The sequence below is a fragment of the Coenobita brevimanus genome, chromosome 25 (assembly GCF_032717465.1).
Source record: "Coenobita brevimanus isolate Jiangsu-jjx chromosome 25, ASM3271746v2, whole genome shotgun sequence".
NCBI classification, from domain to species: domain Eukaryota; kingdom Metazoa; phylum Arthropoda; class Malacostraca; order Decapoda; family Coenobitidae; genus Coenobita; species Coenobita brevimanus.
The window spans coordinates 10,470,243-10,484,893 of record NC_136978.1 but is presented as its reverse complement, the minus strand read 5'-3'; the positions used below and the strand labels follow the sequence as shown (position 1 = coordinate 10,484,893).

The 14,651-nt window shown below is 39.2% G+C and overlaps 1 protein-coding gene across 1 annotated transcript in view; it reads right to left on the bottom strand.

Moving 5' to 3' along the window:
- Dscam1 (Down syndrome cell adhesion molecule 1) overlaps positions 1-14,651 on the bottom strand; it is an 829,655-nt gene that overhangs the window by 32,186 nt on the left and 782,818 nt on the right. The window contains exon 40 of the mRNA XM_080267762.1: positions 7,940-8,137. Coding sequence (XP_080123888.1) covers positions 7,940-8,137 — 198 coding nt within the window. The remainder of the gene's footprint in view (positions 1-7,939; positions 8,138-14,651) is intronic.

Genomic DNA, 14,651 nt, shown 5'->3' with positions numbered 1-14,651 from the left:
GTGTGTATCTGAGAAGTGAGAAGTATGCAATTATTCCATGCTGATAACTTCAGTATATATATATATATATATATATATATATATATATATATACAGTATATATTGTCTTTATTGTTGATGACTAATGACTCAAAATAGTTGCACACTGCATTTTTTTTTTTGTTTTTTAATGAGTGTGCCGAAAGTGGTTCCTGGCGAAATATGCGTGATGCTGGGCGGCCATTGACGTGTTGGTTAGGTCAGAAGTTTTTTCTTGATTGGTAATGAGGATTTTCAAGAGGCTTAGTGGCAATCCGGAGGTTACAACTTTTACGGGGAGTATTAGGAGGCAAAACTAGTTGGTTAGGTTAGAATGCATTGATGTGTCCAGTCGGCGACATTGAATGTAAACACACTGTCCTGGGTGTCTTACGGCAGACATATTTATAATAACCTATCTTTAAATACATTTTTAATGAAAAATATGGGGCTCCTAGAACCTAACCCCCTATTTTACATGCAAATATATGTCACGTTTTAGGATGGAGACCTCTCAGAGCATAAGTTTGCTACGGAGCGAGACTCGGGCTGAACTGAGCAGCATGGTGAGGAAACATTGTTTGGTGGGAATTCCCTGACTGGAACCCTTGTTCGGACTTGTTTCGCTTAATTCGTATTTCTATCTGAATTAAAATTGTCTAGTGGTCAAAAAGATCCACCTTAACCAATATTTGATTTACTCGGGTTCGAATTAGAGAGGGTTTACTGTATGTGTGTATATATATATATATATATATATATATATATATATATATATATATACAGTATATACAAGTGCTCGTATAAATACAAATATATATGCATATATATATATATATATATATATATACCGTATTTCGCGGCATGTAAGACGCAGCATTGTGAAAGACGCACCCTAATTCTGGCAGGGCAGTTCTGTGAAAAAAAAGTTTGCCCCAACCAAGACTGCAGTAAGGTTTCTTGATAAGAGCCATTACTACACAGATACACACTCACCTTTCAGAATCTATTCATTACTGATCATCAGCCTTTGGTTTCTTTTATATACAAAGAATGGTACAGGAAAAGAAAACAATGCCCCTTCTTGACAAAACGTGACGGATATGAGACACTATCACTTTGATACAACACTCACCTTTCAGACTCTATTCAGTACTGCTCATCATCCTTTAGTTTCTTCTTTTATGTACAAAGAATGATACAGGAAAAGAGAAAACAAAACCCCATCTTAACAAAACGTGACTTCAAACCACGAGGCCATCTCAACTTTGTTGATAAAAATGTATCAGTAAACTGATCTAAACACTGTTTTTAATATTTTATGAATTTAAAACCACAAATGAAGTCAATAAACTCTATTCTTTCATTCACTGACGAAAACATAAAATACAATGAATGTTCACATCAGTTCATTTATCCTAAAAGAACCCCGTCATATTCCACACCAGTTACGGAATTTCCTCACATTGCCTTGACTCAAGCACAATATCAGACTACTACCATCATTAATCATGCACTCTAACTAACCTGTAATTACCTCCACAAATAATATAAAAAGGTAGCACTTGTAAATACACAAATTACAATGTTTTACAACCAAAGTTCAATATAGCAAGGCTGCTTGGGAACAGGATAGACAGCTGTTTTTACTCTCTTCTCTCAGTATCACTCCTTCACTGTCAGCTATGTTTGCCTTGCAGCATCAACAATTAAAAATGTATGCTTCACTGATCATAATTTACTATAAACATTCATTTCAAAACATACTATGGTGAAAACATCCATTTTACACCTTAGTAACACTGCTGCCTCCCAGTCGCTAGACAGCAGTCTCTACCCTCTTCTCTCAGTATCACTTCCTCACTGTCAGCGATGTTTCCCTTGCAGCATCAACAGTTAAAAATACGTTCTTCACTGATCACAATTTACTAAAAACAGACATTCATCTCAAAACATGTCGAGAATGGTGAAACTATCTCTTAGCAACACTGCTGCATCCCAAGCGCTAGACAACTGGCTCAACCCTCTTCTCCCAGTATCACTCCCTTACTGTCAGCTGTTTTCCTTCCAGCATCAACAATTAAAAATGCATATTTCTCTTACCAGAATTTGCTAAAAACAGACATCCATCTCAAAACATTCGAGTACTGTGAAAACATCCATTTTTGGTCTTAACACTGCTGCCTCCTAGTCGCTATGGTACACACACAGACACGCACACATGTACACACCACATGCAACATTCGCTCACCTCTGAAACATTTACATCAGTCCGTTTTGGAGTACCCAGTGGCTTTATTATATGCCAAAAACATCAAAATGTATTTGGTTGTTCAATATAAATATCATCACTTAAGGACATGAAACATCTCAAACAATTTATTCATCCAAACATCGTCAGTGCAAGACTAAAGGTGCACAGCACCATTGATCCTAAATTTTCCATGGTTGCATCTGTCATGATCACCTAAAACCTATATTCACTTCATATTACTGACATGGTGAAAATTTCACTCGTCTTCAAATCCTGAGAATTCATCACTACTTCCCCCGAGTCCTGAAGCATCACTGGAAGTCATCACCACGGTCATCATCACTGTTTCACTGTCACTTTCATACAGTAAATGGTCCTCAGTACCATCCATTGAATTGCTTATACCACACTTCATACGATTTTAACTTGGCAATCGTTTTAACTGAGCACAGGCTATATTCAGACTTGGGGCATTTGATACAGCCCACATTAACCTCCTCAGTACATGTTTCCTGAACTGAATAAAATCATATGGCGAGCATGAATAAACTACCCCTATAAAATACATTGCTGGGCTGAAGGAATTATAATAAGCGGATTATCAGTTCCCTAGCCTGACTCTTCCCACTTCTACTTCCTTAACTACACCCACACCAAACTCTCACCTACACCTTAGGATTCTGGTCGTTTCGGCCGTAACGTCCAAAATGGCAAACGATTTTACAACCTAACCTAACCTAACCTAACAAATTTGGACGTTACGGCCTAAATGATCCCCATTGCCGATCATGAGAGCTTTGCTTAGGCAGCAGAGATGCAGAGAGTGAACGTTGTCAATCATTCTGATCGCTTCGTCTGCTAAGAATACAGCAGAAATGGCGGACGCTGATATGAATGCCCGTCAGGCACTGCTATTTCAGATATTGCATCAGTTATGCTACTCAGTGAATTTTATCCTATTTTCATAACAAAATACTGTAATTGGGTGTGCCCTGAGTTGCATAGACATTGCTAAAGTACTTCACTTAGCTGAAAAAGTGAAGCTGTAACTTCGTTAGCTTGCTAGAGTAGGGTGTACGCTAGACACTAAACTGCTAAGTTGCTAAACCGCTAAACCCCTTGACGGTATTGGCCAGTTGAGCTGAAAACAATCCCGTGAATGCTTTGTGTTCTTGAACTTGCATGTTTTAATATCTGCTGCATATATACACTCACAAAATATCACAAAAGTAACTGACCTAATTAGGGTTACTGAATTTCCATACGTGACGAAAGGCTGTTTTGATAACTTGGCAGTTTCACTAGCCAGCATCTCTCCAGCATGATTGCTTTGCTCGTTAGTGAATGGATGGCAAGCAAAGTGGTCATGATTGCCTTTCAGAAGGTTAGCAGACAGTTCACCAGTGAGCATGTTAGCTTGCTAGAGTAGGGTGTACGCTAGACACTAAACTGCTAAGTTGCTAAACCGCTAAACCCCTTGACGGTATTGGCCAGTTGAGCTGAAAACAAACCGTGAATGCTTTGTGTTTTTGAACTTGCGTGTTTTAATATCTGCTGCATATATACACTCACAAAATGTCACAAAAGTAACTGACCTAATTAGGGTTACTGTATTTCTATACGTGACGAAAGTCTGTTTTGATGACTTGGCAGTTTCACTAGCCAGCATCTCTCCAGTATGATTGCTTTGCTCGTTAGTGAATCGATGGCAAGCAAAGTGGTCATGATTGCCTTTCAGAAGGTTAGCAGACAGTTCACCAGTGATCATGTACGTTAGCTTGCTGGAATAGTGCGGATGCTAAACTGTTAAATTGCTAAACTGCTAAATATCTTCACGATGTTAGCCAGTTGAGCTGTAAACAAACCCGCGAAAGTTTTATGTGATTCTGATCTCGGGTGTTTCTTAAATCTGCTGCATATACACACTAGTGTATATTATTTTTAAAAATAAAATCAAGTCTGCATACTGTAGAAAACACCTGTGGTTGCTAAGCATTGAGATGATCATCTTTATAAGAGTTTCTTCTCAGTGAAGCCTAACTAACCTGCCTTAGTCTAACGTGCAGGACGCATGGGGATATTTTAAGGTAACTTTGAGACAAAAAAGTGCGTCTTATATGCCGCGAAATACGGTATATATATATATAAGTGTTCGTGGGCCTTTCGGGCCCCTCGCATTTGCTCCTGCAGAGGGCTCTCGCGTTTATATGCTGTTCTAGTGTAACAGTGTCACTTGGATTTTTTGCGGCTAATCAACTGATTGTGTTATTTGCAGCTTCGGGAATGGAACCCAAGTTGTCCGAATGCAAGTCCGAAATACTTTAGTTGTACCTGTGGGGAAAAAATTCTATGGAGATCCTATGCCGGGCACCAGGAGTGGCATTTTTTGGTCAAAATGTGATCGCTCATTAAATATAGTAAAAGTTTTTCAATCGTGATGGGACCAAGTTTTTTCACATCAGTGAATTTTTTGTGATTTCTGTACCAATTTTGGTGCAATTTGAATGTGTAGTTTTGGCTGCCCAAAATACTCACACACACACACACACACACACACACACACACACACACGGCTACTGCTATAGTATATTATGTATATATATATATATATATAGTAGAATCAATATGGAAGATGTGCAGATTGGCCTGGGTGGAAGGTAAGGTCCTTGAGGGTTGGAATTCAGGTATAATTATTCCCCTGTACAGAGGAAAAGGGGAAAAAGAAGTGTGTGACAATCACAGAGGAATTAGTCTTCTGACTGTATAGGAAAAGTGTACGGTAGGATACTTACTGACAGAACTGGAGAAATAACAAAGGAATTAGCTGAAGAAGAAGAGGGAGGTTTTAGGAAGGAAAGAGGTGTGTGTATATATATACATAGTAGATCCCCGGAATTCGTACACAATTCATTTCTGGAGGCTGTACGAGTTGCGAATTGTTCGAAAACCGAATAATTTTTTTCCATAAAAAACAATGTATTTTGCATTAATCTGTACATAAAACCTTTAAAATAAAGAAATATACCCTGCATATGATATAAATGATAATTTTACTGCAATTTACTTGTACCGAGGAGATCTGATGGCTTAAGTGGATGGATGTGGAGAGGAGGAGGAGGGGTGTTGTTTTTGGAAGGGGAGTCACCTTCCATGAAAACTGTAGGTAACTGCCCCTCTGGTGTTTTTTCTCTTTTCTGTCTCTTTGGACGAGGAGATTCTTGGGATTGGGGAGATACTTGGGGCTGGGGAGATGCTTGGGGTTGGGGCCTGTATGACTGATGCGTAGCTGGCAGAAGACAAATTAGGACTAGCGACCACATGGCACCTATGATGCCGCATCTCTTAGTGTGAATAGCAGGTCGCCATATGAAAACGAAGCAATTGTTGGACGAAAAAGCTGTACAAAAACCAAGTTGTACGAGTAGAGAGGCGTACGAATTCCAGGGTTCCACTGTATATATATATATATATATATATATATATATATATATATATATATATATATATATATATATATATATACAGTATATATATATATATATATATATATATATAAATACACACACACACAAAACTGCTTGCATTTTAAATAATCCTACTTGCAACTTTTTAACTATTTTTTGTGCCATGAGGGAAAGTACACTTGCTTAAACCAAGAGAAAACCATCCTGCACTCTTGCAGATCAGTATCAAGATCCTTCCAAATATCTAAGCATAAATCTTCCAGGATAATCCAGTAAGACACCAACAGTATTCCTGCCAGTGCTAACCTGGGCTACCATATGTACGTACAGTCCTACCATATAAGGATACACTTGCTGGGGAAAAATGCTGCTGTAATATCATTTTATCAATAAACCACTATGAGTGCATACTGGATCTCAATGTACATTAATTCTACAGCTATTAATCAATGACAAAAGTTTGCTAGTTATTAAAGCTGTGAATGACATCAACAGTAAACTGTATTGTATTTCAGTAACTTCCTACAGTAAATCTGCCTGCTTTTCTTGTTATATAGGAGGGTCTTAAAGCAGTGTTGGAATGATAAGCAGTGCACCACGGTAAAATTGGAGGAGTTACTGTTGGGGTGTCAAAGAGGGTGACTGAATGAAGGCTGAATTTGGTAATCCTTACTGCTTTAAATTCAATTAAACTGACCATAATATCACGAAACACTGTGATCTTATGATGCTATATTAAGGCAGTAGGAATTGGTCATAATTCTTTTGGCATACTTTGCTAACAAGAATCTGATTCTGCCAATTCAAAATTTACAAGCGCACTGGGAGCTTCAACACACTTTAGTGACAAAGGCACTTTAACCACTTCAGCCTAAGGTGAACAATTATATCTTATTCATACCATTTGGACAATTTTATACAGCTCATGGGAGCACCCTAGTAGTGAACAGGTTCATGAAAGCCGTATCTTCCCCTCCACTTCAAAGTCTCTCTTGAGTTTAATAAAATCACCTGGAGATGGCACGAATAAGATAAGAAATATCATTAGACTGAGATGGTTAACATACGTTGCAGGGAGATCAAATGTGATGCTGAAACAAAAGACGGAGATGGCCATGATGAACGTGAGGCATGGGTTAACTTACGGTTCACTTTTTTTTCGGAAAGCACTGATATTATAGAGTCAAACATACCTGGATTGGCTTGAACACTATGCTTATCTGTGGAAATTTGAAATAACTCCTGTAATTAATTATTTTTCAAATAATGAATATACATTATCCTATTTTAAGCAGAATTTGCCTACCTACCAACATGCTTTTGAAGTTGAGTGCTCTGCTCACTGATTAGTTATTCATAATGTATCAGTAAAAAAAAAAAAAAAAAAAGTGAGCTGCCAGTCACATAAACTTTTAACAAAGCATAATAATTCAAAGATGAGTGTTTTGACTGAATACTGTTATTTCATGGTATCTGGTTTTAAAATTAGATGAGTAGATGACAAGAAAAAATGCAAACACATTACACATGCACATACAGAAAAGTTTAAAAAATATTATACTGTACTGTGCTTAATCTGAAAAATAAGCTTCAATTATTAAACAACTCCACAGTCCTTCTTATGATCTTACCCCATGCTTCAAAGCATCTGAAGAGTGAGAGTAGACTAAAAATATATATATAAAAATGCACTACACACAGCAAAAAGTTACCAATGATAATCTGGAAGAAAAATATGCAAAAGAAATCAAATAAACCTTCAAATGTATATAAAAATGGAATGACAAAAATTCTAAAAAGCTACAGAAAATAAAGCAAAATATGAATACGTACCATAAGCAAAGGAAAGTTACTTGACACAACAGTATGCAAAACAGAGCAACTGAATTACATCTGCTACTGAGAGCTAAATCTAAAACCTTCACTTCAATAACATACAGTACTTCAATTTCTATTAGTGTTACCACCAGATGATTCATTCACCTTTGGATAGACTCTTAATTTGTTCCTTCACCACTAGAGATGTGTCTCAATATGAACAAAATCATCTGGAGTTAACAATAATAAAATTTTTAAAAATATGTCATTGAACATTCTACAGTTAAAACTATGGTGAGAAGAGGCAATGGAGAAATAAAAATATCAGAGAAAATTAGAATATACTGTAATTAGAAGATAAACAACTAGTGGATAAAGTGCACACCTCCATAGTTGCGCTGAACAAGGTCATGATCACACTCTGCTTCTGAAAACTGGTTAGAAGCAGTGGAGTTGTTGGAGTCATTGAGGGAGGAGCCAAGTCCAGAAGAGTCTAGGGGCAAGTCACCATTGCGAGGTGGTGGGGGTGGTGGGGGCTCGGGGGATCCCTGACCAGTGCTGCCAGAGGTGCTGCCACGGTTCACTGCAAGGACATCAACAACACTGTTCACCAAGAAGTAATTAATGTACCGTATCTGAAAAGGTGTCATCAACTATGACTAACAAACCGCTATGTTATTTAGTCCCCAACTTCAAAACAATATACCTGTTCTACCATTTTGAGTGGGAACACCATTTTTCCCTTGCTTTCAGAGGACGGATTCACATTTTAGAATCACATTTCGCATATTAAAAAAATATATATATATATTTTTCTCCTGAGTTAATTTCGCTTATCAGGTGTTTCACATACTAAGGGTCTGCCCCCAATGTATTGTATTCCATTAGTATTGTCAGAAATCCTTCCATTTGCTGCAAGAAAATCAGTGCCATTTTCCAAGTACAGTACACTACCCTGTCAATGCGTGGGAACTACAGTACTTCTGTTGTAGAAAATCGTGGCATGATGGAACACTTCTGTTGAGCAATGATGATTATCCCACAATGAATGACTGCAGGAATGCTGGATGTCTACTAGTGTCTAGCAGCTTTCTGTAAAAAACTTATAAAAATCCCAAGTATCACATTAATACTGCAGGCACAGGCTCAATTACAGGTATATTTTATCTACAATTTTGTATTGTATCCGTAATTAAGATACAATTCCAACTGAAAGAATGCACAGTTTAAATAAATCTTCCTATTTTACCATGAAACTTGGAAGCAACTACTGAACACCTTCTTTATACTGTAGTCATTCCTCACTTGACTTCCAAATATCCATTAAAAAATAAATAAATAACATTTACAGACAATTTCATACCATATTGTTCACTTGTCTTCAAGATGTCCCAAATATCCATAAAATGGGATAATTAATGTTTAAGGAAAATACAGTACTGTAAGTACTGAAATAAACATTCTCTTTTAAAAACAATGAATTAATAAATAAAAACTCCACAAAGGGCTACACAAGCACCTGAAGATTTCAAGTTTTAGACTTAAACTTATATTTCACAGCATAAAACTAAGAAGGAACACTCCCTGACATCATGATCATTACTAATGTCTTCATGGCCTGAGAAGCAAGATCATGAATGAGACTTTAATAATTTCATATGCCACAAGCAACCATTGCTGGAGTTAAAATTATTAATACAGACATATAATGATGAAAGTAATAAAGACTGTTTACCAATAAGCCCTACACATGTGTGTGGATGATAGGATGAGGGGATGTGTAATGGATGCAACAGCATATAGAGGTTGAGGGAGTGGCCTTTCTGACCACCACTTGATGGTGATGAGATCAGGGTTCAAATGAAATGGAGGAAGAGAAGATGGGATGGACAGGAGGAAGTAGTTTATACAAGGAGGGTGGAAAGGTTACAAGAGGCTGGAAAAAAGGCAGAATATAAGAGAGAAATGGAGGAGTGATTGGGTAAATATGGATTGGAGCAGATGGGGGACATGGAAGGTGTGTGCAAGATATTCACAAAAGAAATCTGTGCAGCATGTAAGGTGGTGTGTGGGGTGAAGAGAAGACGAAAGGGGGTGCAAGGAACAGCATGGTGGAATGAAGAAGTGAGACAGGCTGTGACACAAAAGAAGAAAGCATATAGTGAGTGGATGAGAAACAGGGGTGTGGAAGTTGAGAGACGGGCGAGAGAGTTATATATAGAGAGGAAGACAGAGGTGAAAAGATTAGTAAGAGAGAGTAAGAAGAGAGTGGATGAGGAATTTGGAAGGAATATGAGTGTAAAGTGAAGGGAATGTAAGAAAATGTTCTGGAAAGAGGTAAAGTGAGTTAGACAGGGTGTCAAAGAAGTTAGTCGTGGAGCAGATGTGGAGAACATTTTATAGAATTGCTGAACATAGAGAATGAAAGTAATCTGAATATACGTGGCTGGGGAATGGCTGGGAGATGGAGGGATGTGAGAAGAGTGGAAGAAATCAGTAGGATGGAAGCTGTGGAAGCAATGAAGAAAGTCAAAACGGGAAAAGTCCCAGGAATTTATGGAGTGTGTGGTGAAATGATGAAGCATGGGGGAGAGAAAGTAGTAAAATGGATGTGGAAGATGTGCAGATTGGCCTGAGAGGAAGGTAGAGTCCCAGAGGATTGAAAGTCAGGTATAATTATTCCCTTGTGTAAAGAAAAAGAGGAAAAAGAAATGTGTTGTAATCAGAGCAGTATTTGTCTTCTTAGTGTAATAGGAAAAGTATACAGTAGGTCACTTATTGACAGAGTTAGGGAAATAACAGAGGAATTAGCTGAAGAAGAACAGGGAGGTTTTAGGAAAGGAAGAGATTGTGTAGAACGTATATTCATCCTTAGATCTTTAGTGGAAAAGTTTCTAGAGAAGGGAAAAAAGTTGTATGTGGCCTTCATGGATTTGGAGAAAGCATATGACAGGATGGATAAAGGAGGATTGTGGAAAGTATTAACCCTCTCGTGCACAATAAGTTTCGGTAAGTTTTCTGGCACACGCTTTTTTCTGCGAGGCCACCCGGCCTGGCTGCCTGCAAGTGGCAAATAACACATATTCTTGCCTTACTTTTGCCACCCAAACATCAATATACTGCCATGAAACCTATATCATCTTATTTGTCGATGTTTGTTCTAGTTGATAAGCACCACAGAAAAACAGGAAAACATGAATAAAACAACATCAGGCGGCCGTGAATAAACATTTCGCTACGTCAATTTCACTTCCCAACATCACCAATCGAATGCTTTCCATCATACAGCAAAATGTTATTTGAAGTTTTGATAGAGAATTTCATCAGCTTTCTAAAAAGGCAAATCCGGTTGTGATACGATTTGTAATTTTCGAGAAAATAGCCAAAAACTGAAAGCCATTTTTGAATAAAATTCAATGAGCTCTCATTCAGAACTTGTCTCGCACACCTTAAGTTTTTATTGCATAATATTATGCAGAATTTCACGAGCTTTCTAATAAGCAAAGATGTTTCGATATGCCTCAAAGTTTTCGAGTAAATCGCCAAAAATGACTGGGAACTCACGTCCGTCCATCACTTTCGTGATGCGCGCACAGCATTCATTATATTCCTGCCTATGTAACAATGAATTCTTATCATAGATATTACATTGTTATGTCTTGTACATACGTAGAATTTACTGCTCTGTCATGGTTCTTACAGGAAATTGATACGTCCAATAGTTTTCGAGTAATTGGCCAATAAAGTGAGATTACTCCTCTAAGCGCTTTCAACTTTTACCTCAAGTGAGGAAAAAAAAAACATAGTCTGTTCCCTCGCCTTTTCCTACAAAAAAATGCTCCCAAAAGGCTTATATTCTGGTAATGAACATACATTGAAGTTACTGCTCTTTATCCTGGTTCTTACAGGAAATCGATACGTCCAATAGTTTTGGTGCAATTGGACGACAAACGTAGAATACTCCTCCTCACCCACATGCGAGATAAAAAACTTTCTTTCCCTGCCTCACCCATGCCTATATATTTTTGCTCATTACGTTTTATTATTTTCTTTTTTTACTCAAAGTATACACGTAAAATATCATAAGGTTTTTGACAGTGCTCTCAGAAACTCGACATGACCACTAGTCTTTTTGCTAGGTACTGATACCGAAGCTGAACTTTCTTCCATCTCATATGTGTGTACTGTATGTAAAAAACATTACTTATTTGTGTAAAGAATATTGAAATATAGAAATAGGTCAATATACAAATCAACAAAATACACATAACTCACTTCCTCCAGAGGTGTTGAGATGCTGGCAGTAGGGGGTAGGAGGGTTTCAAGAATACTCCCCCAGTATCCCTGCTTGTCGTACGAGGCGACTAAAAGGGTTGGTGGTGGGTTAGTGCCCCACCCCGTAAAAAGAACTAACTAAAAAAGCAAATAAAGCGCCTCGGACCCGGACGGACCATACGTTGACGACTAAGGAACGGACAAAGGACATTCTGAGGGTGGGAACGTGGAATGTGAGAGGAGTGAATGATGAAGTGAAAGAGAGAGAGATTGTCCAGGTGCTTGAGGATGCAAAAGTGGATATATGTGGATTGACTGAAACTAAATGGAAAGGTGAAAGGATGAGAGAATGGGAATACGGTGTAGGTATATGTGCGGGAGTCAGTGAGAATGAGAGGGCAAGAGAGGGAGTATGTCTGATGATAAGCAAGAAGTGGAAGGAGAATATAAGAGAGTATGGAACAGTGGGTGCAAGGATTGTATGGGTGAGGATGAAAGTAGGTATACAAGCATGGGCGATTGTATGTGTGTATGCTCCAACAGAGGATCGAGTGGCAAGAGTGAAAGATGAGTTTTGGGCGAGAGTAGAAGCATGTATGGACAAGTTTGAGAGGAGCGAGAGAGTGCTGTTGATTGGAGACATGAATGGCAAAGTCGGGAATGTACGAGTGGATGGAGTGGTTGGTCAGTGGGGTGTGCCAGCGGAAGTAGATGGGAATGGTAGTGCTTTGGTGGACATCTGTGCTGGTAAGGGGTTGGCAATAGCCAACACCTACTTTCGTCATAAGATGATCCACCGGTATACATGGAGAGTAATGAGGAGGATGGATGGTGAACTTGTTGAACGAAAGGCAATGATAGACTACGTGTGTGTGGATGAGCGAATGAGAAGACAAGTGTTGGATGCAAGGGTGTGGAGAGGGTGGGGGAATGGAGTCTCGGACCATCACTTAGTGATGGCCAAGGTAGAGCTGCAAAGAAAGTGGTTGAGGAGGCGAAGGGGAAGACAGGAGGAAGCAGCTCCTGTGAGAAGAGTGGAGAAATTGCAAGATAGTGAGAAGAGGACAGAGTATAAGAGCATAGTGGAAGAAAGATTGGGAAGGTATGAGCTAGAGCAGATGGAAGGGGTGGAAGACGTATGTAAGATATTCACGGAAGAGATAAGCGCAGCGTGTGAGGCGGTTTGTGGAGTGAGGAGGAGATGCAAGGGTGTGCAAGGGACAGCATGGTGGAATGATGAGGTGAAACGAGCTGTGGAACAAAAGAAGAAAGCATATGGTGAATGGTTGGCGAGTAGAGGTAGGGGAGAAGATGAGAGAGAGAAGAGAGAGGTATATGTGAGCAGGAGAAGGGAGGTTAAGAGACTGGTGAAGGAGAGTAAGAAGAAAGTGGATGAAGAGTTTGGGAGGAATCTGAGTGTGAAATGGAGGGAGAGTAAGAAATTGTTTTGGAAGGAGGTAAAGAAAGTAAGGCAGTGTGAAAGGGGAAATAGTAGGGGAGTGAAAGATAGGAATAATAGATTGTTGGTGGAGAAGAGAGAGAAATTGAGGAGATGGAAGGAGCACTTTGAGGATTTGTTGAATGTAGAGAGTGAGAGCAGTGTGAGTATAAGTGGTTGGGGAATGGCTGGGAGAAGAAGAGATGAGAGGAGGGAGGAAGAGATCAGTAGGTCGGAAGTAGTGGAAGCGATGAAGAAGATTAAGCTGGGAAAGGCCCCAGGAATTGATGGAGTGTGTGGTGAAATGCTTAGGTATGGGGGTGAGATTGTGGTGGAGTGGATATGGAAGTTGTGTAGATTGGCTTGGGAAGAGGGAAGGGTTCCAGAGGACTGGAAATCAGGTATAATTGTTCCTCTGTACAAAGGAAAAGGGGAGAGAGAAGTATGTGGTAACCATAGGGGTATTTGCCTTCTTAGTGTGACTGGTAAAATATATGGTAGAATACTCATTGATAGGGTTAGGCATATGAAAGAGGAGCTAGTTGGAGAAGAACAAGGGGGATTTAGGAAGGGAAAAGGGTGTGTAGATCAGATATTTGTTCTAAGATGTTTAGTGGAGAAGTATCTAGAGAAGGGAAGGAAAGTGTACGCTGCCTTCATGGACTTGGAGAAAGCTTATGACAGAATAGATAGGAAAGGTATGTGGAAGGTATTAAGAATATATGGAGTGGAGGGGAAATTGTTGAGTGCTGTGAAGAGTATGTACGAGGGAGCTAGGGCTACGGTGCGAGTGGATGGTGAGCTGAGTGAGTTCTTTGATCTCAATGTGGGACTGAAACAGGGGTGTGTAATGTCTCCATGGCTGTTTAATATATATATGGATGGGGTCGTAAAGGAGGTACAAGGTAGGGCAGTGGATGTGGGGGTGGCCCTAATGAATGAGGGTGAGATTTGGAAGCTTCCGGTGTTGCTGTTTGCTGATGATACAGTATTGTTGAATGAAGATGAATGGGAGTTGCAAGGTCTGGTGAATGAATTTGGGACAGTGTGTAGGAGGAGGAAGCTGAAAGTTAATGTAAACAAAAGTAAAGTTATGGTGTTTGAGAGGAATGAAGTCACAGAGTGTGCAGTGAGGTTGGATGGTGAGGATATGGAGAATGTGAGTGCATTCAAGTACTTGGGTAGTGTGATGAGTAAGGATGGAACTATGGGGGATGAAGTACGTGAAAGGGTACAGCAGGGAAGGAAGGTTGTTGGCACACTGAAAGCAGTGATGAGAAATAGGGAGGTGAGTATGGAAGTTAAGAAGTCACTGCATGATGGTATTGTGATCCCTACCCTGACGTATGGAAGCGAGGCGTGGACCTTGCAAGAGGGGAACAAG